Source organism: Perna viridis, chromosome 9, assembly GCF_037379345.1.
Source record: "Perna viridis isolate PV_CMFRI_1.1 ecotype Kerala chromosome 9, ASM3737934v1, whole genome shotgun sequence".
Classification (NCBI taxonomy): domain Eukaryota; kingdom Metazoa; phylum Mollusca; class Bivalvia; order Mytilida; family Mytilidae; genus Perna; species Perna viridis.
In genome coordinates this window covers 27,958,279-27,985,593 of record NC_142453.1, presented here as the reverse complement: position 1 = coordinate 27,985,593, position 27,315 = coordinate 27,958,279, and the positions used below count along the sequence as shown (strand labels likewise).

At 31.2% G+C, this 27,315-nt stretch overlaps 3 protein-coding genes across 9 annotated transcripts in view; 2 read left to right on the top strand and 1 right to left on the bottom strand.

Annotated features, from left to right (window-relative positions):
* Positions 1–27,315, top strand: part of LOC148607606 (uncharacterized) — a 146,354-nt gene that overhangs the window by 108,552 nt on the left and 10,487 nt on the right. The window lies entirely within an intron of this gene.
* LOC148607609 (uncharacterized) lies at positions 1,251–11,058 on the bottom strand. 7 transcript variants are annotated; one of them, XM_088545139.1, is made up of 6 exons: positions 7,997–8,514; positions 5,904–6,135; positions 5,441–5,522; positions 4,095–4,304; positions 3,614–3,769; positions 1,251–2,238 (listed from the first exon to the last, which is right to left on the bottom strand). In XM_088545139.1, exon 6 carries the CDS (start codon positions 2,219–2,221, stop codon positions 1,433–1,435), a length of 789 nt encoding a protein of 262 aa, XP_088401265.1. In that variant the 5' UTR covers positions 2,222–2,238; positions 3,614–3,769; positions 4,095–4,304; positions 5,441–5,522; positions 5,904–6,135; positions 7,997–8,514; the 3' UTR covers positions 1,251–1,432. The 7 variants fall into 7 exon arrangements, with proteins under 7 accessions (XP_088401265.1, XP_088401266.1, XP_088401267.1 ...); XM_088545140.1 differs by having other exon boundaries at positions 4,095–4,300; XM_088545141.1 differs by lacking the exon at positions 4,095–4,304.
* On the top strand, positions 14,195–27,001 carry LOC148607608 (transmembrane protein 45B-like). The gene is made up of 3 exons (XM_088544726.1): positions 14,195–14,280; positions 20,360–20,471; positions 20,967–27,001. The coding sequence occupies exon 3, from the start codon at positions 20,991–20,993 to the stop codon at positions 21,822–21,824; it is 834 nt and encodes a 277-aa protein (XP_088400852.1). The 5' UTR covers positions 14,195–14,280; positions 20,360–20,471; positions 20,967–20,990; the 3' UTR covers positions 21,825–27,001.

Genomic DNA, 27,315 nt, shown 5'->3' with positions numbered 1-27,315 from the left:
GTGAGTAATTTGCCTCCATGCTGTCAGTTAGCAGAACAGGTAAAAATGTGGATTTTCAGTGTTATTTATTCAAGTAAATTTGTGAAGAATTTCTACTATCATCGTACCATTAGCATAATGATTTTGGAAGCCTTTTTTCCAAGCTTCGCAACGGTATGCAACTTTAAGATGTCCTTTGTCCTGGGAATTCACAGTGAGACTTTGACAATTACTTTTTTAACATGTAAAGTAATGGAAATGTTAGAAGTGGTTAGTGAGACCTTAGGCATCCTGCACAAGAATTTTCTTTGAATTCAATATCCATGAAAAACATATCGCCATCATGCTTATTCATATAAAATAGGATTGAATCAACCTAATTTCAAGGTATATCTAAAAAATCATGCGATGTAAATCTCAATTTCCCTTCTAGCTTACAATAGTGTATGCAGGGTCGAAGTTTTACAACGACTCATTACTAGAGTTATGACACCTAAAAAGGTAAAAAATAATGTTTTTGTAGTTTTTATCCAACATCTCAAAATTATCAAATATATAGAAAGATACTTTCGACTGATGAAAAGATCAGGCCTAAAAGTGTTTCAACTGATTGATGGTAAGAAAAGTCTCTTATTTGGAGTATCTGCCCTTGAAAGTTATAAAATAGCCATTTTTTTCAAATCTGGGCTGTGTTTTTAGAACCCTAGCTGATAAGAAAAAGGTTTCAAATATCCATAGAAGAAGAAACGAGTTCCAGTAGAGCGATTCAGAACCTCTAGGGCCTCAAGTACAAGATTGTTACTCTATTTTTTTTCTTGTTATTTGTTAATAAGAAATCTTTATTCATTCTAGGAAGAAAAATTTCTACTGATTTTTTTTTTTTTTTTTTATGAATCAAAGTGTTCTAAAATTAAGCGAAAAACAGTTATCATTCTTCTCTTGAAGGTAGCAGGAAACAAGATAATTTTTTGCGGGTGACCTAATTTGAAGATTTTCGTTTATATTACGTCAAAATAATTTTTTGTGGTTAAAAATAAATATTTCTATAAAAGCCTACACATATTTGCAATATTCTCAAAAGAGATGCTCCGGATAATATGTATGACCCACCCCGCGTATAGATAAGAAACAATTGTATATTAAATTTACCTTAATAAAGCTTCGAAAGGGAAATTCCCTTTACAAATTTGGGCACTTTATCGGGGTGGTAATTTGTGATATTTTCAAAAAAAGCTGTTGTGGTACTATTTCGATTTTTAATACGCTTCTCATGAAATATCAGCATGTTATACTTTTATTATAAATGACAATCTACATTGTTTGTTTTAATATTTAAACATCACTACACCACTTCTTAATATCAGAAGGGTTAGATTGAGTAAGAGCTAATATTGAAATAGCTGGAAAGCAGTTAGGAAAATGCTCGTTCAGACTACCGATGATTAGGATAAGCTTAGCACTGTTTTAACTGAAAGACTGAGAGAGAAGACCCGTCGTCCGTTGCTGCGTACAGTTTATTCTTATCTTTACTGCAGAAAATATAGTTCAGCCTTCCGTGACATTGATAACAATCAATTAAAGTTTCCATATGTCCCCCACAGTTGTTGAGTTTTAATATGTGACCTGTGTTTGTAGAGATGAAAATAGTATCATTTAGCGTGCAAACACCTGTGGGTTTCCCGTTCTCAACAGAAAAATGAAATACAATGTTTCCGTCTGGTGAAATACAATTAAGAGTTGATGTACAATAAAGAAAATTGTTATTGGTGGTAGTCGCTAATGCTTTTACAGCCACATTATCTACCGGGAGATCGATGCTTTTGAAAAGGCAAAAGTCAAAGTCATAAAGCTCGATTTTATTCCAACTACCAACAGCGTATCCATCGCTCACACAAGTTATTCCAAATGGAGTACATTTGCACTGACCTTTCCTAACTATCTCCATATTTTTAATGTCAATTACAGCAATAAATCCAGATTTACTACTAAATCTTGATTCTTGTAGTGTCACGGCAGCCTGTTCAAACCCTGGCACTTTGCAAACATCTCTAGGAAACAAGTCAATATGACAACTATTTATAAAATCGCCCTCTAAATTGTATCTAAGAACACGCTTACTGTTGACATCGCAAACAAGAACGTCATTGTTTGTGACGTTAATACCGTGAATGTCAATTTCATCACTAGGTGCAATAAGTTTTGAAATAAATACTACTTCGGTGACTTTGTTTTTTTCTGCCATTGCTCCTTTTTAATAATCTAAAAACAGAACCAATAAATATTACACAAATGTGGCATACATATAAATAAGCAAAGAGATAGTATGATTTTATTATGCCCAGTGCAAGCGATATCATATTTTATCGAACACTTTAAAGAGATATTGAACGACGCCTATAGCCGAGGTCGATATCTCTTTTAAATGTTCCATAAAACATGATATTGCATGCCCTGAGCTGACAATTTTTTTTTACATTTTCCTACAAAAATTTTAACGATGTTTCACTCATTTTGTGAGTTTCTATATATCTACACTTTCTAAGCAAATATTTCAGTCGAAACAAGAATAGCTATTTTTTATGTTCCTGTTTTGTTTATTTTATGTATTATACCTATTGGATATTTGACCAACTACTGTTTACTCTTTTGCTATTGTTTTCCCTAGAAAATATTTTTTCTTGAATGTAAAGAGATGTCACTCGTAATCAAAACGCCAAACCTGCGATATCACAAATATATGGGTGTATCAGAAATACATGATTTAAAATGGGACCTATAAAAGACGATACGTTATAAATTAATAAATGTAATAATTATGAATAGTATAATAAGACCTTTATAGAGAAAGTTATCAGGTTGTGGCAGGACGGCCTACCTGCGTTGCAGTATGTAGTGAGATTTAAATAGCCAGTTAATTGACATGGCTTAAGGATTAATTCTCTAGCCGAATCGGTTTGTCGCTGGCTTGTCACGGAGCGGTCTAAGGTTCTATCCTCGGCGGCGGAGTATAATTTTCTTAGTCAAATCATGCTCTCCCGTTACAAAGTAAACCAAGATTCGAGCGTGGGAAGAAGAAGAATAGAAAAATGAAGAATTATATTTCATCTTATAAATTACCTACAAAAGCATATGCTTTAATACCCTTACAAGTTGAAAGGATTCAATATGCAACAGGGTAATATAACATACTATGCAATTTACTTATAAATCGATTTACTCATTTTTCAACCATATTACAGTTAAGCCACTAAACACTTTCTTATGAAAATTGGGGCTAACATGTGGTCGTACGAGTTATTAATTATCGAATTATGCAACAATTTTCTCAGTTGTACATCAAAAATAAAAGCAGTTTAAATTACCTTTAATGACACTGCACTATCATCATATAAAATTCCATATTCAACATGCAAAAAACCTAACTTTGAAAATAATTTTCAGTGTGCGCTTTCATTCATGTACATGTATTGATGAATAATAACATAACGATTGATAGTATCTATGCGACTTTACATAACAAGTTATGGTATGTTGTCGTGGTATTTATGGCGTCCATCTCTTTCCCGTAAGCTTCATAATTTATAGAATGAATAATACATGTATATGTATAAACAATGAAAATTCATTTACTTACTACTAGTGTAAAGTCTCCTTCAGTCAAGTCCTGTAAATAATACGTAATTTACACACAAGAACCTTGGAGGCTTATTGTTGTTCTCGATGAATTATGATGCTTTCTTTACCATGTCAAAACAGTATGGTTTACTGTGTAAACATTCCACAGTTAGTTCTGAAATCAATAAATTGGTGCATATTAACCAATTAAGTATTGAGTATTATGCTGCATTGTGAAGTTTGAAATCTTTCACAATATCAGCATTACAATGACAATGTGCTTCTCGTTTTATTGGACTGTCAATATCGGGGATCTAGCAATTAACTTTTGTTTGATTTACATTCTCTTTCTTTTCTGACAGAAAATATACTACAGTACATGTTTTTTTTAAATGTTAAATATATTTAACCAAAATATGTTTTACGGTCTATTGAATTAAGTACAAGTATGTTAAGAATCATACAAATTAAGAAACATAACATTCTTATTAAAATCAGACCTATCAATTGTTTCATTCAGTCACTGCATGTAGGGTATAACAATACTTCATTCTACTCTCTGCTCCGATAACCATTCTGATCAGCCAAATTTTCTTGTTAGAACGCACGAATTGTAAATGAAAACCATCATTTCATTCACAAGTGTTGTTGTGGCCATTACATTCTCCGCCATATATATTACAATTATGGTAGGTACACAAAATCCCTGTCTTGATGAAATAAATGAGATTTTGTCATGTGTCTTCAACGTCTATTTTTAGACGTAGAAGGAAGACATTTCGAAATAAAAATTGAAATTGCTTCTTTTCTTGGTTCGAAATATTGTGGAGTGAAAATAAGAAGACGTTGGCGAGAAAATGTTTTAGCATTCATTTGTTCGAAAACTTTATAGTGATATTGCATCAATCTCTACTTTACTCCGTATATGGTAGCCTTTTGATTAATCAATACTAGTAACTTTTCGAACGAAATTTGCCTAACTTCACCTATTCATTCTTTGAATATAGTTATTAGAATAATGTTCATAGAAAGGGGATTTATAAAGATCATTTTTCACAATAGTGGGATAAAACGCTAGTGATATGATAAATATTCGATTTAGAACAATGAGATCATATATGATAAATGACAAGATGTTACCATCCATTCAAGGTTACATTGTCATTGACAGAATTGTATATAAAAAAACATAAGAATTTGTGTATGCATATAAATACATATAAATTTTTCTGTGAGTTAAATTACCGCTAGCTAATGCATTTCTCTTCAACAACTATTATACAATAAAATATTTTAACTGGACAATGTGTATTGCTCCTGTGACATTCTAAAGAATCAGTAGGTTTGATCAACTCATGTGATAAAATGATAAAATAATTGATTGCAATGTGTCTAGAATAGTCAGATGAATTTTCCTTCGTGAGTGGTCAACTGGAAGGCCGTTCATCTGAAAATTGCGTTTTTTTTTTTTTGTTTTTTTTTGTTGTTCTTTTTTTTTATGTAACGCACTACGTAATGGAAGTAACGCTTTTATATCGAAGCTCGTTACTTCTATGTTATAAAGATGGCGCGTTACTTTCAATAAGTAGCGCGCTAATTTTGCACTTAACTTAATAACGTTCGTCGTATCCAATCAGCTTTATCTCTCCAGATTTTCTTTAGAGCAGTGTGCATATATCCAATTTTGAATGATTGAAGTAAAACAATAGGACAGATTGACGGAAAGAGTAATCAAGGGAACCAAGATTCTAGCGGAAATCAAAAGAACGTAACCCAGGGACAAAGACCAGACATGGAAAACAGACAAACACAACAAAGAACATAAATTAACCAAAATTATACATACAAAATAACAAAAGTAAACTAGAAAATCAGACTCCACTAAAAATGGAAGCATGAACCAGGTGTATCGGTAGGGTAAGCGTCCTCTGCAATCAGAAACGACCATGGTAAACTCGCATTAAAAAATAGATTAAAAAAATCGAGTAATAACTATCAAGAGTTATTATGAAATTTTCGGATGGTTAAAATTTGCACATTTACTTTAAGTGAATTTCGCATTCAGTGATTAAATTACATATAGCATTTATATTTTTAAACAAAATCTAACTGTAGCAGGTGTAGGATTCTTGTTTACATCAAAGACAAACGTGAAGTATTCGGAAATTACACAATTTAGATTACAGTACTAAAGTTCTAGGATTTTTTTTTCACTACATTTAATTACTGTTACTCGTTTTATTGTTAAATTTATTTTTAAAAAAATAAACGAAACTCGATTAAATCAGTAAAATGTTAAAATAACTTACCCGTATCAAATTGATTGTCTCCTTTGCGACCCTTCTAAGCATTGGAATCTCAGAAGCTAATATTTAAATATGCATCATGGCCAACACCATACAACTTCTTATTATATAATAATGGTGATATATTCTTACTGAATACGTCCTCTTCACACGGAATACTAGCCTTGATGAATGTATACTGTCACTGATGAATAGTGATTGTGTCTATATGTCTAACATAAGGTATGAGACGTAACTGTAAATAAATTGTATGGGACATCAAAATCAATGCGTGCATTGTAATATGATTAGGCGCAATATCCTCTGAGAAATAAACTGATGCAGCTGCGACAAGATGATATAAATTCTTATCATTTATTTAATTTAGAGAGTATGCTCGCGTGTTGGTCAATGTGCGATTGTTTTATGTGCTTTATGTAAAGAATTAGTTTTCGATTCTTTAAAGTATCAAAGTATTCTATTTAATAAAAATTTTCTACATCTCGTAATTAAGTCCTATTGAAGAAAATCTAAAAGTTTAGCGCGAAAAGGTCTTCCCATGTTTTAGATTAGACAGGGGGGCAGTCGTGCACGTCAAAAACCCACAAATTTCACTTTTTTATAACATAGAAACAGATACAGGCGTCGGTTTCACAAAAAGTTTTAAGTGTGAAATTGATCGTAAATTGTAACGTCACAATTCTATTTTAGGTTGTGACGTCATTACCTACGATCTACTTTACACTGACGACTTTTTGTGAAATCGACGCCTGACCACACAATCAGTCTTAGTTTGTCATTCGTGCGTTGCATTTGCGAGATAAAAATTATAGACTATGAATGAAATGTGTACTTTGCAGGAGTTGTCGATCTTGATTCGGTTCATTAGGTATTGCCCAGTATCCAGTTCTGCTTGGTTAACTAAAAATATGTCTTATGTAGACTGAAAAGCATTGTTAGTTCGTGAGGTTTTCCTGCACCAAGAATCACTTCTATTATTGGCAGTGTCTGAATTAGAAATCATGGTGGAGACGAACGAAATGAAACAACTCAAAACAAAAAAATAGTGTACAACGCTATGTTTTGCAACACTATTATTAACTACCTGTCCATATCAAAGCGATTCATGGTGAAGGAAAACCCAACAAACAAGCAATGGTTTTTTTTCAATCTTCATATGCTGTATTTTAACATAACAGTTGTCCTTTCCATAATCAGATTTGTACTTTTTTAGAAAGTTATACATTTATCTTCCACTAAAATCAATCGAATCGAACAAAATCAAGAACGATAACTCTTGCAAAGTACTAATTTCATGTATAATATGTATAAATTTTATCTCAAAAGCGCATCACCCAAATGAAAAACTATGACTAATATGTGGTCTGTAATAAGAAATAAGAGTGAATTCCATGGGTTTTTGACGTACATGAATCACCTCATGTCTGATTTTTATAAACTGCTAATTAATAGTAGGTAATTGGAAATTAATGAACATTGTCTTCCTTTTAGGTAAACTATATCAAATGTTATTTAAACACGAATTGATGCAACAATATAATTTGATTCTGAACAGGTTTGTCTTATCTAACAATTCATTTTGATGAGGTCAACAATGAAAATTAAAGTTACTACGTTTTACATGGCAACGTGTATTACTCTTTGACAGCAATAACATTTTCATAACCGAAGTTATATGCGTGTAATACTCTAGAGATGGTTGTAGCAATAACTTAATTGATACTTGATTTGTCATCGGATCAATTAATAGCCTTATGTGCGTCATGTGTGAATGGCGTAAACATTTTTTCTGTTTCCTGTATGTTTCATCTCAGTAAAAGTATAAAGAATCACACGGGAAATCAGTATTGTTTTACAAAAAGTCTATCACAAGTTAATTTATTCAATGAGGAAGAATGTCTGTCAAACTGCTGTTATATTAATAACATTCTCAAATGACAGGAAACTTGCTCATCATGTTTTCAAAATTCAGTTCCCATAAACATCATCCATTTCGCATTTAATATAATTCAAGAGCGTGCCACTACAAAGAATGTTAAAATATCCGTAAATCATTAAATATTCATAAATCAAACTAGATAATATATTTCAATTACCAGGAAGAAATTAATTTTCGTTCAGGAAGTTTTCAAAATATTCTCTCTGAACTGAAAAAGAAGCAGGTGGATGTTATTATATTTTAGCGATTGGAATTAAGTGCAAATATAAGCTTGACAACGATAGAATATATATTACACCCTTGTACTTGCTGTGATCGCAAGTCGAGGGAACTTTTTTTTTCAAAAAATGCAGGATATCAACATTTGACGATATACATTCTTGTGTTTATTATTGTTGTATTCACCTTTTCCGACGTAATTTCGCGTTTTACTCTTTTGACCCTAAGGACGCTCTTCTATGGAAACGCAAGTCACCTGATCGCACTTCTGTTTCCCGATTGGCCAAATACTGATAACTGAGTGGCGTTCGAAAAAAAAAAACAGTATAGAAACCATGTGCTAATTTTCTTGAATGAAATGTAGAAACTTATAAGTAAAAAGAACAAAACTTTACTGCGTCGGCTATCATTTTTTTAAAGATACATGTAGTACATGTTAATCGTATGTAAGAATAAACCAGGTCCATGAATCATAATCTTGACCTCTACTTTCATAATATGTTTAAGTATTTTAGTGACCTTTGTATATGTTTTACAATTAGAAAATCATGCCATAGAAAAAAAATCATATGCAATGTTATATAACAAAGCATGTTACAAGGCTTTCTTTAACAAAAAATGTATCAAAATATAAAAAAAATGTTTCTGCTACCATATGAAAAAAAAATGTCTTTTTGCATTCTATGAAGTACAGTGAATTCAATAACTAAATACTCACATGTCCTCTGCAGATAGTCAAAATTTTGACAGTAATGTTCGTTTATTGTAAAAATAGAAGTTTTGCTAAAATGGACAATTAAGAGAAGAGAAATAACAATATTACCGAACTGATAAAATCTGGGAAATAATAAAAAGGAAAAATATCAAAACGATAATCTGTATAACAAATTGCAAGGTAAAAACGGTGTAAGTTTTTAAGGTTCACCGCTCAGTTCACTATAGTCACCGTCGATACTTGGCACAATTTTGCTTTTGTTCTGTTTTTGTTGGTTTTGTTTTGTGTTATTTTCGTGTTTGCTTTTATTTTGGGGGGTGCCTTATGTGGTGTGTTTATTGATAGTTCCAATTTTACAGTTCTCAATAAATTTCATATAATATTTCATATTGGTGTTTACTATTGTCATTTGGGTGCCAGTTTTATGCAAATATTTTATCAAAAACAATCAGATTAACGAAGGAAATTAAACCGTTACAATATTTTGATCAGATTTAAATACATTGTAGTTTAGTAGAATTGAGCCAATTTATTACGTTCAGACACATAAAATGTGTAACCTGAATTGAATTGTTTTTTTTTGTTATTTCACTGTATTATAAAAACGATTTGTTGAACATCTTGGATCCTGTATTTGCTTTTTTACGATTAGTAAATATATGCTTTGTGAAAATTACAAATCATTAGTTTTAACATATTTTAATCATTTTATACATAGTAGATGATTTTTTTTGAGTGACAGACGGGATTCTCAACGGTAAACCTAACATCATTGACATTTATAGACATTAAGTAATATAAAACCAAAACTTGCATCCAAGTACGTGTATATTGTCATTGGCACCTGTTCAACACGTACATTGCTATATGCACTAGAACATGTAAACAATCACATGCTTCTAATGCGTTTTCTTGAACTATTTAAAACTTTTAACATGCTGTTAAATTTATATCTATAATGTTTATCATTAAATATTTATGTTTTATAAAAAGATCTTTCATCGAGTTTGATTAAGAGTGCGTTTTTGCATATGGCCATAGGTGCAGATCCAAAGAATTTGAATAGGGTTCCAAGCAGTAATTTGTCATTTTTCAAAACAAAAGGGGGTCTTTACGATGGCCGGAACACATATCTATCAATGGGATCTATGCCACTTGATGTGATTATATAATTTCTCATTCAGTCTTCCACAGAAAAAGAGAGAAATTTTAAGCACCATTAGTCATTATACAGAGACTAAACTTTTGTCCAAACCAAACTTTGAATTATAAGAAAACCTGTCTTAACCAGACACTTTTAACGATCTCAATTTAAATGTATTTTGAACCTTTGTAAACTGAACACCTGTCTAAACAGTTCAAAAAGATCGAGTTCGGTTTAGACAGTTTTCACTGTTATTCCACTCTCTATGTTAAGGCTGATTTACTGTAATATTTTAAAGAAGTAGACCGGGGTACGCGCCAAAATTTGTCCATAATTTAATTTTCTATAAATTTGTACATAATATCACATTTGTAATGATACAACTTCCGATAAATTTTGAGGAAAATTAACAATGCAGAATTTGAACAATAAGGACTACAAATGGCTGGTTTTAGAAATCTGAGGAATTGGCTAAATTGAACCATATATTGTTTTTTGTTTTGTTTTGTTTTGTTTTGTTTTTGTTTTTGTTTTTGTTTTTTTGTTGTTTTTTTGTTTTGTTTTGTTTTTTTTTTTTTGGGGGGGGGTCAGTCTTTACAAAATATTTAAAAAGCAACTGAATATTAAAATAACTTAAGAAGTACTAATTTATAAGACTGAACATGATTTTTTAATTCTATTTGTTTTGTAGAGAAGTAACTGAGCTTTTATTTCCCAAAATAATAAAAGGGGCAATGTGTGTCTGTTTCCTTATATAAAAACCGCCATTTTGGAAAAGACGCATAATTCAATTTTCGTCCAGAAATCATAACTTATAGACCATTCATATTCAAGATTATGAACAAAGTTTTAGAAAAAAAAATCACGGAGTAGTTTTTTTAATGTTTAAATGAATTTAAGATCAGGCATTCTTTATCAGTGAAATTTTGAATAGCACTCGTGTAAATGTTTCATAAGGTCACCCAATATCGAATTGATATATGATATCTTATATTGAATAATTAGAACTGCCGATCTCAGTACAATACAACAAATGCAACTCAGTGTAACCGTTCTTACCTTTTGTAAGTTAAATCATTCCATTTTACTTAAATTGTTATTACGTTGTGGACCTCCGCCAATACTAGGTAACCAAAGAAGTGATATTATAGAAATCAAAAAACGTATTCACGTGACGACCTTAAATGAGTTTTAAATACTTCAAAGTAATGAAAAGAATCACTTAATTACCCGAGGTTTCAAATTTCTTTTGAACGAATAAAGCTTGATAGGTACAGATTGAGCTTAAGTCATACAGTAAAGCTCAATAGGTACATATTGAGCTCAAGTCATACAGTAAAGCTCGATAGGTACAGATTGAGCTCAAGTCATACAGTAAAGCTTGATAGGTACAGATTGATCTCAAGTCATACAGTAAAGCTCGATAGCACACGTTTGGCATTGTAAGATGAATAGTTTAACATTTAACAACATGACCGTTAAAAAAAAATAGAAAAAAAAAACAATATTATAAACGTCGTGGAATACAATTTATTATGATATGTAATATTCGCACGAGGTTTGCATCTGTTTTATGTGTTGCTCGCCAAAGAAAAGAAACCGCCAATCGTCGTTTCCGAAATTCCCTTATAAATACAAAAATATCAACCATATTAATATTGCATATGTCGGTATAATACGATCTACACGTGTATCAAGGAGTAAAAACTCATTAGCAACATTAGCACCAAATACTTATAGGAATATCAAGATCCAAAAATACAGTACAAAATGTATGTACAAGTAAACATGGTACTTAAAACCAAATATATCAAATTTGGAAACCAGATGCATTTGAAGCCCCAGGCCGGAGTGGGACTGGTAAAAAATGATTAGCCAATGTAAAAAACAAAACATGTCCCGTGACCATAGTTTAAAAAACTATCTACCATGTACCTAATAGTCTAAAAATGTTTATTTCCCATTCAAAGAAACACCAATTCTATCAATGTTTGTCAAAGAAGCTACATTATTGCAGCTACAGTGTTTTAAATAATGAAAAAAGCATCAGTATTCAGAAGTTTTTACTTTTGTGCTGCTGAAAATTTCGGTAAATAATCTATGATATATAGTTTGCGCCAGACAAGTCTGACTACTGGGGTGGTGGAAACGGTCCAATAGCAATGACACATGTCGGAACCAATGGTTTCTAAATATAAATACAAATCATGTACATTAATATTATCATTAATATTATTGTTACCAAGATGTAACCTCTCCACAGCAGCGTTAGAACTGAAGTTTTTTGAAGTTCAAGATTGGCCCAAAAGCGTTGTTATAGAAATAACGACTTTGGTCGCAAGTAATTTTGTTATATCTTGCAGTTTTGCTTGGCAATATACATGTATCTTATAAATAAAAGGAAGCTTATTATGAAGTTATAAATTATGGTACATAAAATATGATGAAGCATTTGTCTGTGGGCATAATGAAGAATATAGTGTCATCTCTATCGCCGAAGATGAAATAAAATAGTCTCTGTGCAAAAACAATACATATAAGAATGTTCTCATGCATAAAGTTTTTTATTGATTGGAATACTTTACCTCCTACCATACATCTTTAAACAAATTCTAAGAGTCGGATTATTTTTTTTAACAGACAGAACCGTAAGATCAAAAGCACCGTCTCTAAGTTAATTCTGCTGCAGGTATTAACGGGTGTTCGTGACATGACGCACTGACGAACTGACGCAAGTGACGAAATTCGTCGACACGGAAATAGATAATTGCGAAAGTGCGGAGGCGCTGTTTTGTCATTTAGTATTCGACACTGCTCCGTCCATCATAGCTTAATATCACAAACAGACAAACAAACACACACACACACACACACATTTCTATTGAAATATGCTTTAACTTTGAATTATTTCTACTAAATTGTACTGTTCCTGTATAATTTCATTTGATATCCACGAATACATGAAATAGGTGTCTATATATTTATTGTCTTGCAAGACAAAAAATCGACCCAGATAAATTTGTATGCATGTAACTTCTGGTGACCTTAATCTGCGCATGTGCTGTAAGGGTCGCTTCTGTAAAAAAAAAACTGATGGTTAATCAACGGCAAGGAAGACCGATGGACTCAAGTCGTAAAAGTTCAAATATAACGCAAAGATCCTTTTGAAATTTTTGTATTGTTATTAGACTTGCTACAAGTCCCTCTTTGTTATATATATGACAATCTATGTAATTAACCTCTCCGTTAACACCACTACTCCCCCATTAGTGGATTTGCTATCAGAGGGATACATGCAATCAATAAACTTTTTCATATATTCTTTAATATAAAGAGAGGGACTTGTAGCAATCTATATTGTTATATAATGTGGCAAAATTTGGTCAGTAATTGTCACTATTTATTTGAAAACTGATTAAGAAATAGATGAAATGAAATGTAAACAAGACACGTGCTTACCAGTGTATCCCTTATATATAACAATATATTGTTACTTTTTTTACTAAGATTAAAGTATATTTTTAACCTAGGCGAATGTCCTGTCTTCGGAATTCGGAAGTAATGGCGAAAAAATAATTAGATAAGAGCTATCGATCTTGTTTGATTCACGATATTCTGTAGGTATTATCGACATTTATTGCTTCAATTGAATTACTACAAACTTATTTCATTGAAACAGCAAAGTTCAATAGAATCAGAACTGAACAAATTTGGCAGCTAAAGCAGCTTTAAGTATAAATACATATAGAACTGATTATTCATGACCCATTCCTTTTATTTCTTACTTTGCTTTTGACATGTTCCAATTGTTTAGTTTTGTTTATTTGAAGTGAAACCTTTTCTTTTTGCTTTGCATGGTAGCTAGGTGGTTCGAATTCGGGCAATGGACGTCAATTTCCAGTGACCTACAGCTGAACTTTTTTTTGTTTTTGTTTTTTTGTTTTTGTTTTTGTTTTTGTTTTTGTTTTTGTTTTTGTTTTGTTTTGTTTTGTTTTTTTGTTTGTTTGTTTGTTTGTTTTTGTTTTTGTTTTTGTTTTTGATTTTGATTTTGTTTCTTTTTTGTTAATTTTTAAGGGTTTGTTTGTTTTTGTTTTTGTTTTTGTTTTTGTTTTTGTTTTGTTTTGCTTTGTTTTGTTTTGTTTGTTTGTTTTTGTTTTTGTTTTTTTTTGCTCTTTGTTTGCTCTATTGAGTTTTTTTTTACGTTTTGTTTGGGTTTTTTCTTCGGTAGAATTCAAAATACGTACGGGATCGGCTTGGAGGTTTTATTAATTGATCCAGAGTTATCTACCCTTTGCCCACGAAACAGCTGATGCAAACAAAGACCACCAAATTTGGTGATTTTAATACTTTCGTGTTATCAGAGGTAAATTATATCAAACAGTTTCATGTCTTTACTATAGGCAGATGCACAAATATTTATCTGGAGAGTCTTTACCAATTGTTTTATATCATAACAAAGTTTCCAATGGCAAGGGAAAGCAAAAATCAGAAAAAAAAAGAACGTAGAGCTATATGTACGTTTCACAGCGAGGTACAGAGTATACATGTACATGTGCAATAGTCTAACATGTGTATGACACAGACACTTGATCTCTTGTATTTGGCAATCACAATACTGGTATACCAGTATTGTTCACAATAACAAGTGTGGACACATACTGGGATTGGCCGAGGGGCAAGTATGGATGCAGACTGGTATTGCCCCAAGAGCAAATTCATTTTGTCTTGAATGAGTTTGCTTAAGCTTGGCTAGAAAGCAAAATGTTGTGGTAATCAACAGCAATTGATGCCTGGGGGCTGGGGCATAACCCCAACCTATTCATAGACAAAATATCCAATTTTGCAATTGAAAGAGTCTATGAATGTTTCATTAAACTACATTTAGTGGTGTACGAGGAGTAAGATTTAGATATGGGAGCTCCTCTGCATATTGAAAGGAAGGAAGGATGGACACCTCTGCATTTTTGTTTATCTCTATAAACCCCTGCTAAAATTAGGGGTACAAATGTAAAATAATTAATGATATTTCCTCTGCTATACATAGAGGAAAGGGATTGTACTACTTGTTTTTTAAATAGAAGTCCTGTTTCTCAGAAAATGAGGTTTAGATTTATATACATGTATTAGAAGACTAGTTATACATATATACATGTACATGGTTCTTTCCTGAAGGTATACTTGCATGGATGTGTTGAACTTTCCTAAGTCTTGTTAAGAATTGATCATTTCACTTAATGTAGGTTTGTTGCTTTAAATCTGGACTCCTAATTTTTTTGTTTATCAGAAACTAACAGTGTGGTATCTATCAGTTACATTGAATAAGGATATTTCTGTACTGAAGTTTTTAAGTCCCACAACTCTGAAAGGAAACTGCATAGTTGTTAAAGATTACATGAAGTTACTTGTATTAGAACTTTTCATACATTCGTGTGTAAAAATTCAAAGCAGTAAAGTTAGTGCCATTTTGCTGACATTTTCTATCTTAAGGAGAAAGAATGCAAAGAAACTTCTTGCAAGCAATAATTCATTTCAAACAACAATTTCCTATGCATTTTTGTCAATACTGGCTCTTCAGGGACTGTAAGGTGAATAATAAAATTAGTGTAAGGTGGTATATTGTTCTGTTACAAATGAATGTGTAAACGTTTGGACCATAAGTGGGTCCACACAATCAATGTCGGCATGTTGTAGTTCTGTGTTGAGATTTGAAAACAGTTTTGTGGTATTAATTCCTCATACACTCTGTGCCAATTGGACTATTAATATTGTTACAAACATTTTGGAAGTAATACATGATTTGAAATAAAAAATATACTGTGGATTGTATGGTTAAATTTAGTTCAAAATGTGCTTCAATGTAATTGATTGAAAATATGAAACTGTCCTGGTATATTAAGAAACATTCCTCTGTATGTCAGAATAAACTTAACCTCAAATGACTTGGTAACTTTTATTTATAGTCAAACCAGAGACCTATAATTAAGTTAATTTAATAATAGGTCTTTAGTAAAATTTTACACATTTTTAATAATAAAATAACATAATTTTTCCTCAGATAATGGCAACGTAAATTTCCCTCCAATATTGGGTTAGTTTAACATATACTATAGGTGACCTATGACTTATAGTGATTAACAGTCTAAACTGCATTTCTATTGTGTATTGAATACTTTATTGTTAATTTAATCTTTAAATTATTTCAAAAATATTTTGATGAAATAAAAAGAAATGAAACACACATAACCATCAATTTGATTGTAAGAAATGGTCAATACCCCTGTTAAAATTGTTTTAGACTCATCTTAATGTACATGTACATGTATATAGATGTGAGAAACTACACTCAACAGCTGAACCTGTGAAATTGGAATATTCTAATATTCAGATGTCAATGCAACTATAGGTAAATTTATATTTAACAAACCTTGTACCTCTCTTTAAATTGTGCATCACACGAAATATTAGAAGATATGATACTAAAATATGTATAAAATATACATTAATATAAATATTTTCATAAAAGATATTTATGAAAAGTGGAAACTTACATCACACAAAACATTAGAAGATATGATACTAAAATATATATAAAATATGTATTAATATAAATACTCACCATTTTCAGGAGGATAATGATATAAAAATGTGATAATTTGATCAAAATGTTTCATCCATATTTAAAAAGTTGCTACTGTGGTAATTATAAAAAAATGTTTCGCTTACTAAAGTACATGTTCATAAACGATTTTCATGAACAGATAATAGCCGCGAATGTTAATAAATCCTTTAGTCAGTCATGATCATATTACAACAGGGACTTTATAAAATGTATTATACACTTCCAAATTACAAATACCACATATGAGTGCAAAGTATTGAGTGGATATTCTTTGCATGAAAACAACAATTACACCAAGTACAGGAAAATCAGCTGATCGTCAGTGTCACTCATAATATGTGTTTGATTGTTTGATTGGTTAACATTGCGTTATGAAAGATTTTTTTGTGGATTTTAGTGGTTTAAATTCACAAAGACAGTCAAATTATACCCTTTAAGCTAGATTGTCTTAGCTTTATAATGAGCAAAATGAAGGCTGTAACGGATATACGGAAAGTGCTATCTTTTTCAACTTTATTATTATAGTGTTATTTAATAAATGGTGACACCTTAATAACATTCTATCAGAGCACTTCAAAATTATGAAAAGGGATATAGGAGCACCAAAGCAGCAAGCCTCAACACCAGTGGTGGTACCCTACATTTCTATCTAGCATGGACATTGTGTTCAGGTGAAATATCAGTATCTTTCAAGTGGCTCGTTTAATTTTAAAAAGCCATCTGATGTCAAGCAATTGTAAAACATCTAATTCTCACACCTACATGTAATGAGTGACCTTAACTGTTTACCAGTGGTATATTAATTCAAACTAAAACACTTGCTACAAATGTAATTAACCTTAGGTTCAAAAGGTACAACAAAATGTACCAAAATATGGCCGTCCGCCTGTACATTGTACTATGAAAATTCTTTTATTCATGGATTAGGGGAGAAACACAAGTTCATGGATTCTTGAATTCATGGTTTTTGAGTTTTAAGTATACACATCAATGGAAGCCACCTTTTCATTGGGAACCAAATTTTGTGGTTTGGCTTACCAACAAAAACCATGAAAATTGGTACCCCACGAACAATAGTACTTTCACAGTACTATAATTTAACATACATGTACATGTACCTAAATCATACTTTTAAGGATTATTGGAATTTTTTATTGTCATTATCAAAATTTTAAAAAATCATTTTAAGGGGAATGATAAATACATTAGTTTCCGCTTTAAAAAATTTGTCAAATTAGTATGGATATTGTGTAATAATGTAATAATTTCGTGAAATTTCTGCTCAGTTGTAACTCTGCCATTAAAGCCTTTTTTGCAGTTCTTTCTTCCATATAACATGGAAACCTTAGTTCAAAATGGAGTCAAAATGAGTTAATTCTGCCTAATTGGGGAAAATACTTGATTTCAATACAATTTTCTTTGCTTGAAATGTTGACAACAGACTTCAACAACTTCAATATTCCAACCATAAAATCCTATTATCTGTAGGCATGAGACCACAATTAATTTTCAAGAGCATTTCAATATATACATTTGAGCAGATTAAACAAATTCCACCAGCGCAGACTGAATATAACTTCTATGGCCTAAAGATATGTACAAACAGGGATTTATATATAAATTGTAGAAAATTTTACTATCATTTTCTGAAATCAATACATATACCTGGGAGATGGGGTAAACATGACAAATGAACTGAGTTAAAAGTCCTAAATTTTAATCTTCCACTGAACCAAATCACAACTTTTAGTCAGTATTGATTAATGAAAAAAAATCCCATGTAATTTTAACCTATTTTCTACCAATTAGAGGCAAAACTTCAAATAAGTTACCAGTAAAAATATGAAAAAATGTGGAAGGTACCTACTACCAAAGTTGGAACTATATTCGTATACAATGAAAACCAAGGGGAATTAATTGTGTTCTCTCGTACCTGTAGGCAAATTATGACAAAATGTTTGGTTAGTTTAGATTAATGTTGAAGCATTGGGCCAATTACTAATGTTATATGTCTGGATTGAAAAAACCACCAGCAAACATCCTTGTTTTGTAGGAATAAATAAAAGGAACTGATACTTAATGGCATTATTCTGATACATTAATGATGTAACAGCTCCTTAATCTTTTTCGTTGGAGTTTATTCATCTTTTAAATGCAAAAATATGCAAATAAGTCTTCTAAGTGGTTAAGCTAAAATTTTCAGGAAAACTGGTACATGTACATGTACAATGTACATGTATAAACAAATTGAACCCTTTATTGAAAGTTTTTTGCCTCCTACAAATGTTCATGAACTTTCATGAATTAATGATGTACATGTATATACAACTAACTGGATTGTATTACAAAATGGCATCTCACTTAAATTTGAATTGTTAAAATCTGGTTATTGGGTACATTGTAATCCAGCATCATAATATGTACATTTGTACAGTGTCAAATGAATCATGATTGAATCTGTATTCAAAGATATTATTAGCAAAGTAAGCAATTAAATATTATGTAGTACATGTGTATATCAATAATGGTATTTTTTCATAGTCTTATTAAATATAAACCAGACATCCTCCTTAGTTATCAAAGGTCTATGTGAACTGACATGTCTTATCACTTAACATTAGAGATCATCTGGCATCTTGTTTACATTATTTTTCTTCAGAAACTACAAGGTAGATTTCAATCTAATTTGGTGGGAATGATCATGGTTAATGGCTCGAAGTTCTTTTACCAACTACACTTGTTTTGTTTGATGATGGAAAAAGATTCCCACCTATGGCTATTAAAATTGTTAAAGATCAATTTTTTTGAAACTATATATTATGGAACTCCTTGGAATTGTTGACCTCAAATGTCAAATGTCGACATGTCAACAAATGTCAATTTAATTATCCACTTGTTGTGTGACTCGAGTTGCTCATTGGTAGGCTGCTTAAAGTTGCCATTGAAACAATGGGGGAAATGTTAATTCTGAACCATTGACATATACATTGTATATGTACATGTAAACTTAGCAACATTGATGAATAGGATTATTTTTGTCATATTCACATTCAGTCTTACATGTAGATGAATATTCATTCAAAATATTTGACGGTAAATTCAGGTTTGTCTGGTGCTTACTGGTGTACATGTACATATACAAAAATAGGTTGTACATAGAATAGTGATTAGTTACATGTGGCTGGGATTAAAAATAAGTTGTGTACAGTCTCGAGTATACTGTGTAAAACCTAGGTGATCTATTAAGGTTCTCTGGAGCCTCTTAATTGAATTTGCAACACAGAATTATTTAAATTTAGAATAATTTTCAATAAGAAGTAGTATTACCCATTGTGGAAACTTGGAAATCCTAGGACAAGACAACGCCATGAACACAAAAAGGACGCCCCATGATTTTGTTCTCAAATAATTGTATGTACATTGTGTGTATAGGTGCTTTGTGGTCAGGTCTTCACTAATGAGAGAGGCAATTAGATTTTGTTGAAATTTTGTGTAAGGTACATGTAGTTTCTATTTAAACATCATAGGAACTTAAATCATTCAGATTGAGTTGACAAGTTATAGGTGTCATGTAATGGACGTTTACATGTATCTTTGTGTAATGTACATTGGACATTTCACCAGTGTCTGGTGACATACATTATGTACATGTGCATGTATGGCTAAATGTACACTGTATCCATCTGGTGATTTCTTATCAGTACATGTCTATTTTGTACATGCATATTTTTTTACTAACCTTTCTTATACAAGTACAATGTAATGAATATAGATGCAGATGTTGCCAGTATTGTAATCTGTGGTTTCTTTTCATTTTTTACAGATCAAAATACAAAAAATGTAGGTAAATGGTGTGTCTGGTCATAATTGGATTTATTGTCATGTAAAAGTACAGTAATAGGTGTTACCTGCCATTAATGATATACCTATACTAGGTAAGATATATGATAACAATCTTTGCTAAGTTTAAGAATTACTAGAAGTAATACTGTTAAAAGTTAGATTTTTTTCTGTTTTAAAGTGGTTGTCTTTTGGTAGATGTATAATTTTAATCACTGTCTGTCTGTCCATCAGTAAGATAGCTCAAAAACACTTTGAGTGATTATATTATCTTTTTTACAACAATGATCTTTATATGTAGAAGTTTTCTAGTATTTAATTGTTTTTTATTGTTCTCCAATGTTTTTTTTTCTTTTTTTTTTGTATCATAGTTGTGGGACTTGTACACAGTATTTTATACTTTAACACATCCATTTGTAACACAACAAAAGAAGTACATGCAGTATAATAATGTTGTGGCAGAACTAATGTTTTGTGTCCTCTTATAACACCTATCAGACACATTTTTGTTTTCCTCATGTCCTTTGCTAATTAGACAAAACTTTGATTTCAACAAGTACATGCATAATAACTATATTTTCTTCTTACAGGTTGTATGTACATTTGTAGTTGCCATGGATTTGTCACTTGAGCTGACTGGAATATTTTTCCTTCTTTGTGGTGTCTGGTGGTGCATTCAGGTCACAAAAAGGTTTTACCACAGTAAGCAACGACAGATGAGTTTCAAGAGCTCAATTAACTACTCATGTTGCTACTCCCTAAGGAAGTACCCAATAGAAAGTTTGCTGAAGTTTACATTTTGTGTTGGTTTCATCGTGTACGAAATTGTTTTGGCAACTGGGTATGGTAAAGCCGTGAAGTTGAATTACGAAAATCTCCTTCATATGACTGTATTTGCCTTCTTTGCAGTTTGTTTCATTATTGAGATTATTTATCATTTCAAGGTCAAATTGATAGTGGATGACCTTGACTATGTATTTTTGACGTTTGCCTTTGGTGCTCAAGCGTTGCTCTATGGTTGCCGTTATTCGAATGAAAACTCGACAAGATGTATTACGTTTAATCTTATGCAGTATACAGCTGTCATGTGTTGTACCACAGTTGCCTTGGAGATGAAATTTAAAAGCAATGTGATATTTCCTCTGTTCAGGAGCATTTTTGTTGTCTTGCTTGGTACATGGAGTCTGCATGCCTCCTTTATTTTGATGGACCATCAACTTACGATAGATAGTGAATACAATTCATGGATGGTTACTCTATACTTTAGCTGGCATTGTGCAATAGATGGGGTGGTTGTACTGTGTATTTGGTTGATAACATTTAAGTTGTTCATTCACAGTAAATGTTGTTGTTTGCCAGTTGACAACGAGGATGATGGTTTGTGCTTACACAACAGAGTGCGATTTGAATACCCATTGATCAACAGATTTGAGTCAGATGTTGAGTAGGCAAAACTACTGTAAGCCAACATACTTTTTGCAGTTGATTTATTTTTCGCCCGCAAGAGAAAATAATTGTGAATAATTCTCTCAATTATTGAATACATTTTATAGAGAGTGTTAGGTGCTAATGTTTACATTTGTGTATACAGTGGAGCTGTGAAATTGGAGTGACATCCTTAGCTTTTTAAATAATGAAAATACATGTAAGTTCCCACACAAATAGATTGTTGACAATATTTGGAGATATTTTTTTTTAAATGTACAAATGTAGCTATGGTTCAATCAAAACAAAGAACAATTTATAGTCCCTATTTTATTGCCCAAATAATTAAAGCATAAATAATTCATGCTTACAATGCTGTTGAGAATGACTAAGTCACTGCCTGTAACATTTTAAAGGTTTTTTTTTTGTTTTTTTTTTTTTGTTTTTGTAGAAGTCAAAGACTGCAGCCACAATATGATTATCATCATATACATGCACTTGTAGTTATTTTTTTATGTTTATTTTGATGCATTTGATGAATTTAAAGGTTTTTTTATATAGCACATTTACCATTATCTGAGTATTAAGAAGTTGTAAATTATTTGTACAGTATCTGTCTCGGTAATTTCTATGTATTTGTAGATGACAATGAATATAAATTTATTATGTTTTTTTTCTTTTTATTTGCATTTGAAACCATATTGACAGTTTGATATCTTTTAAATTTTTTTTTTCATTAATTTACACCATTTTGTATATAGATCTGTAGACCAGAATGCTGTTAAATCCTCTTTTTTGCAGTTTTTCTAAGAATTTTAACCCATTTTATTGCAGTTAACAATACTGCACCAAAAAACACAGAAGCAGATTTTAGATGTGTTATCACTGGTTCAAATGAGTGGTGGTCCGAGGTCAGGGACCTTTAATTTTACACATTTCATTTAAGTACAGTTAGGTCCTGGACCTTCAACTTTTTTCAGTAACAGTATATTGAAGACTTTTGGTTTTTTCTCAAATGAACAGTCCACTTTTAAAAGTCTGTTTAAATCCAGCCTGCAGGTGAATTCACAAAAAGTCTTAAGTGTAAAGTTGATTGTAAGTAATGACATCACAATCTAAAATAGCATTGTGATGTCATAATTTACGATCAATTTCATACTTTCGACTTTTTGTGAATTCACCTGAATGTCTCCATGGTCCAAAACTGGAGAGAGAAAAAATTCTAGGAAGTTTTGATTTTTTTACATCCATTTGTGAAAGAAATATTAAGATACACAACTGTGAGTCCACAATTGCAAGTCGTGCAATACTTGTACTTGTACTAGTTGCTTTAGTTCAATATTTATCGTACTGGAGAGAGCTCTTATTTAGTTTTCATTTCTGTGTTTTAAAAAGACTCTAAAAACCTTCACAGTAGATGACAGGTGTACCATGAATCTTACCATTCCTGTTTAATGAAGCATTGTACCTACATGTACATTTATAAATTTCACTAGATGATTATTCCCTCCCCTTCATTAAAACATACACGTACCTGTTAACCTTCCCAAAATTTAGAATTTCCCACATAAAAAAGTCAGACTTGGAGGATTTTGGTAAAAGTTACTGTATTTTCTATGAAAAACACTAAAAAATTTCATTTTTACACACAAAAAATTTCATTTTAACTAAAAATCTCCTATATATGTATGAGACATGTGAGTATGAATGGCGGAAAATCTCTTACATGGACTGTTCCAAAGGTTAACTGGTATGACTAAAATCCTGGATCTGCCACTATGAATATAGTAACTGAGGCACACTCATTTACATTAATATCCATGTTTCAGGATAGAAAGGGCATTTATAATTATTGTATTTTGGTTTTCTGGTTATTTTTGACATAATACAAAATGTACAATGTACATGTATTTGATTTTACCAAGATAACATGTATTTATGTGTTTTAATATTTTTACACAAATGTAATCTCTTGAAGTTATCTTGTTTTAGGTGTATTTGTATATGTAGATCTGGCCTGGGTTCCATAAAAAAATCTCACAATGTGAGTTTCGTCAAATCTTCATTTCAAGTAATCTGATTGGTCAAAATTTGTGTTGAGGAAAGATTTGAAGATAATTTTCATTTTAATTTTTTATTGATCCAGGCACACATTTTATAACAATAAGTATTTCACATCAACAGATAACTCATTAAATGTTAAACTTGATACGAGTGTTCACTAAAAAATTAAAGGTATCGGTTATTTATTTTTATGGCAGTACACATGTATACCTAGTGTCCAAGTTAACCTTTAAAAAGAAGTGCAGTATGATTTCTAACATTTAAATGCATATTTCAGCCAAGGAGAAGTTCAATTAGAATAGCATTTAATGAAGTACCAAAAAGGTATATAGTAAGTTTATACATGTAAAAGTTCCATACTCTTGCCTTTCTGCCTGGTATTTGATTTTTTATTTGAAATTGCTTTTAAATATTTTTTTTTCATTCCAACTTAAATATCATTGAGGTGATAATTTATATTTTTTTGTCTGACTTACAAATGTACCTGTGCATGTAATTCACTGAAATTTTGATAATATACCACCATGCTGCACTTGGTTACAACAAGCATTTGGTTTACCAAGATTCAAAATACATTTAAATTGATAAAATTATAAATTTGATTTGTAACAAGCTTTATGATTGGATGTTCTCTTTGAGCAGATCAGATTATTTTGTATAAACTGGCTGGGTACAGGTTTTTGGATTACTCATTGTTTTGTGTAGACTGGTTTTTGGATTATGCAGTGTTCTGTGTAGACGGTTTTTTGGATTATTCACGGTTCTGTGTTTCACAGTACCTATATTTTTATTTCATTTACTGTGGGGGTTTTTCAACACAGTATATTTAATACACATTCTTTATTGCAGTAACCATGACACATGTATTTTGCTCAAAGTGCTATTTAGTATCAGTTACATGTATGGTGCTCTATTATTTTTTATGGGTTAGGGTTTTTGAGTGAAATTAAATTGATAGGTTGGTGGGTTTTTGACATATATGTTTCAGATTTTTCTCATTTTACCTGATTCTTTGAAAAACTTGTGCTAAAAATTATAAAGGAATACCTTACCTGCAATTAAGAGAAGTAGTTACTCCTTAGATTTTTTATGTCACAGTAAGACTTACTTGTATGTACATGCTCAAAATATTACATGACAGCTTAGTCTTTGTTCATGCAATATTAATGTTATTGGTTTGTAGACAATTGAAGGAGCTGTGATATTGTTACTAGAAATACTCGTGTATATGAAAGCTTATATACTTCAATCTGATGGTCCCTGCAATACTTTTATACAACCACAACAATTTTTGCAGTTTTATGATGGTATGTTTTTGTTATTAGCTTTGTCATTTTTTTTTTACATCATCTGTAGAAACTACATGTGCATTTCCTGTATTTGAAAAACCATGAAAAATGATAGTGGGGAAGATATCTTATCAGTATTTCCTTGTTAATCAATTTTTATGGAGTTCATTTTGTACATTTAAACAGTACAGTGCCTTGTAATTAGTGTAATATTTTATGTGCAATTCATATGCATGGTAAAATTGCATGAAATTTTTTTTATTGATGTATGCTTTGACAGCTCAGTTGACTTATACATGTATGCAAGTCTATTTAACAGTTACAAGTTTATTTTCCTATATGTATGTGCATTTGTACGTGTAGATGTGTAACTACAATTGTACATGTACCATGGAACTAAGTATGTGTGCTTTTATACAGTGAATGTTGCAATAGCACATTGTATGATTATGTTATTTTTACTCTTATAACCCAAAAGTGCTAAGTAGGATATTGTATTGCAATCACCTTGTTTGTCCGTCTGTCAATCCATCTGTCCATGTCACACTTTTCTTTAGCAGATTTCTCAGCTTTTATTGGAGGGAACGCTTAGATATTTGGCATATTGCTTTTGCATAAAGACTTTCCCCTTTCAGGTTCCTTGTTTATCTACTTCCTGTTTACCTTATGACTTAGTAATTTCTTAGGTGTTGAATTATGGTTTTTAACAGATTTTTGAGCTCTATTGGAGGGAATGCTTAGATATTTTTTGGTAGGGTACATGTAGTTCTTTAATGCAAAATCTTGACGCTAATGGTTGAGTGGGGATATTCTTAGCACCACATATTGAATGGCAGGTGGTTTTGATGGGTGTTAAATTTGGTGGATGCTTAGTGTTGCTCAAAGTACACATGCCTTGAGTAAATATTTGACAGAAATTGTTTTGATGTTTTCAGACAGACCTCTAAAACTCTCCAGAATAAGCAACCTATATGGTAGTGTGGATAGTGTGCAATATCCTGTTTATTTTTTGTGTTGTATGAACAGATTTTTTTGTCTTCTTAGTTTTGCTAATTTTACTGAATTTCCTGACACATGTTGATTTATTATACAAATTACCAGTTTGTCTGCATTTGGTATTTTTAGGCCTGTGATGCCTTAAAGTATTGTTTCCTGTCCGTCCATCAGAAATGTTTGTAAGTGCATAAATTTGAAGATAACGATATAAAATTTTGGTAAAAATGGGAATTATGTTTTGGTAAAAACGTTATTTTTTTGTGCAAACTCACAGATTTGGAGAATCTGATTTTATAAGTGCAAAATCACAAAACATTATACATTGTACTGAACTGAAATTTTGTCCATATATTAAATACCACCTCCATTCTGTTTCAGTAAACAGGGGTAAAAATTAGGAAATACAAGCTTGTAGCCCATACCATATTTTCACTAAATATTTTCTATATATTCAACTAAATTTTACCCAAAATATTGGTAGCCCAGCTCAAAATCTAGTAGCCATGGTACTATATGCAATCTGTTAAATATACAATGGTACAGTGATGAGTTAATGACTTTTTTTAAACACTTCTATTTTGGGTAGGGCACTTTCAAATTTCATCAGTATTTTAGTTTCAGTACTTTTTGAAGTAATTAATTTTGATTTTTTTTTTATTAATTTGGTAATTAATTTTATTAAAGTGCTTTATTATTGTATGTTAAATGCTTGATTAGGTAGGTATATAAAGTTCATCATGACATTTGCTAATATTACAATTTAAGATATACCTGAATCAGACATTATTTTTTACCAAAAGATTGTTTTACATGACACGACAATGCATGAAAATAAAAATTAGAAAAATTTCCATGTTTTGTGTATCTTGTATCTAGTTGCACTACTACACTCTGTACTGTAAAAGAAAAATGTTCAGATTGATGTAATTGCCCTTATTTTTAGGAATGATGGACAAAAAACGATGGGAATTCAATCATTTTCCTCTTCAGCTTTGAAATATCAATTGATTATTTTTTATGTTTTGTTTAACTGCAAATTTTCCTAAACCAGTCTCATTGTACATGTAAGAATTTTTAACATTCAATCATAATACAAACTAAGAGCAGTATCAAGTTTGCATAATGTGTTCATATTTGTTCCAACTGTTCAGGGTTGAACCCCCTT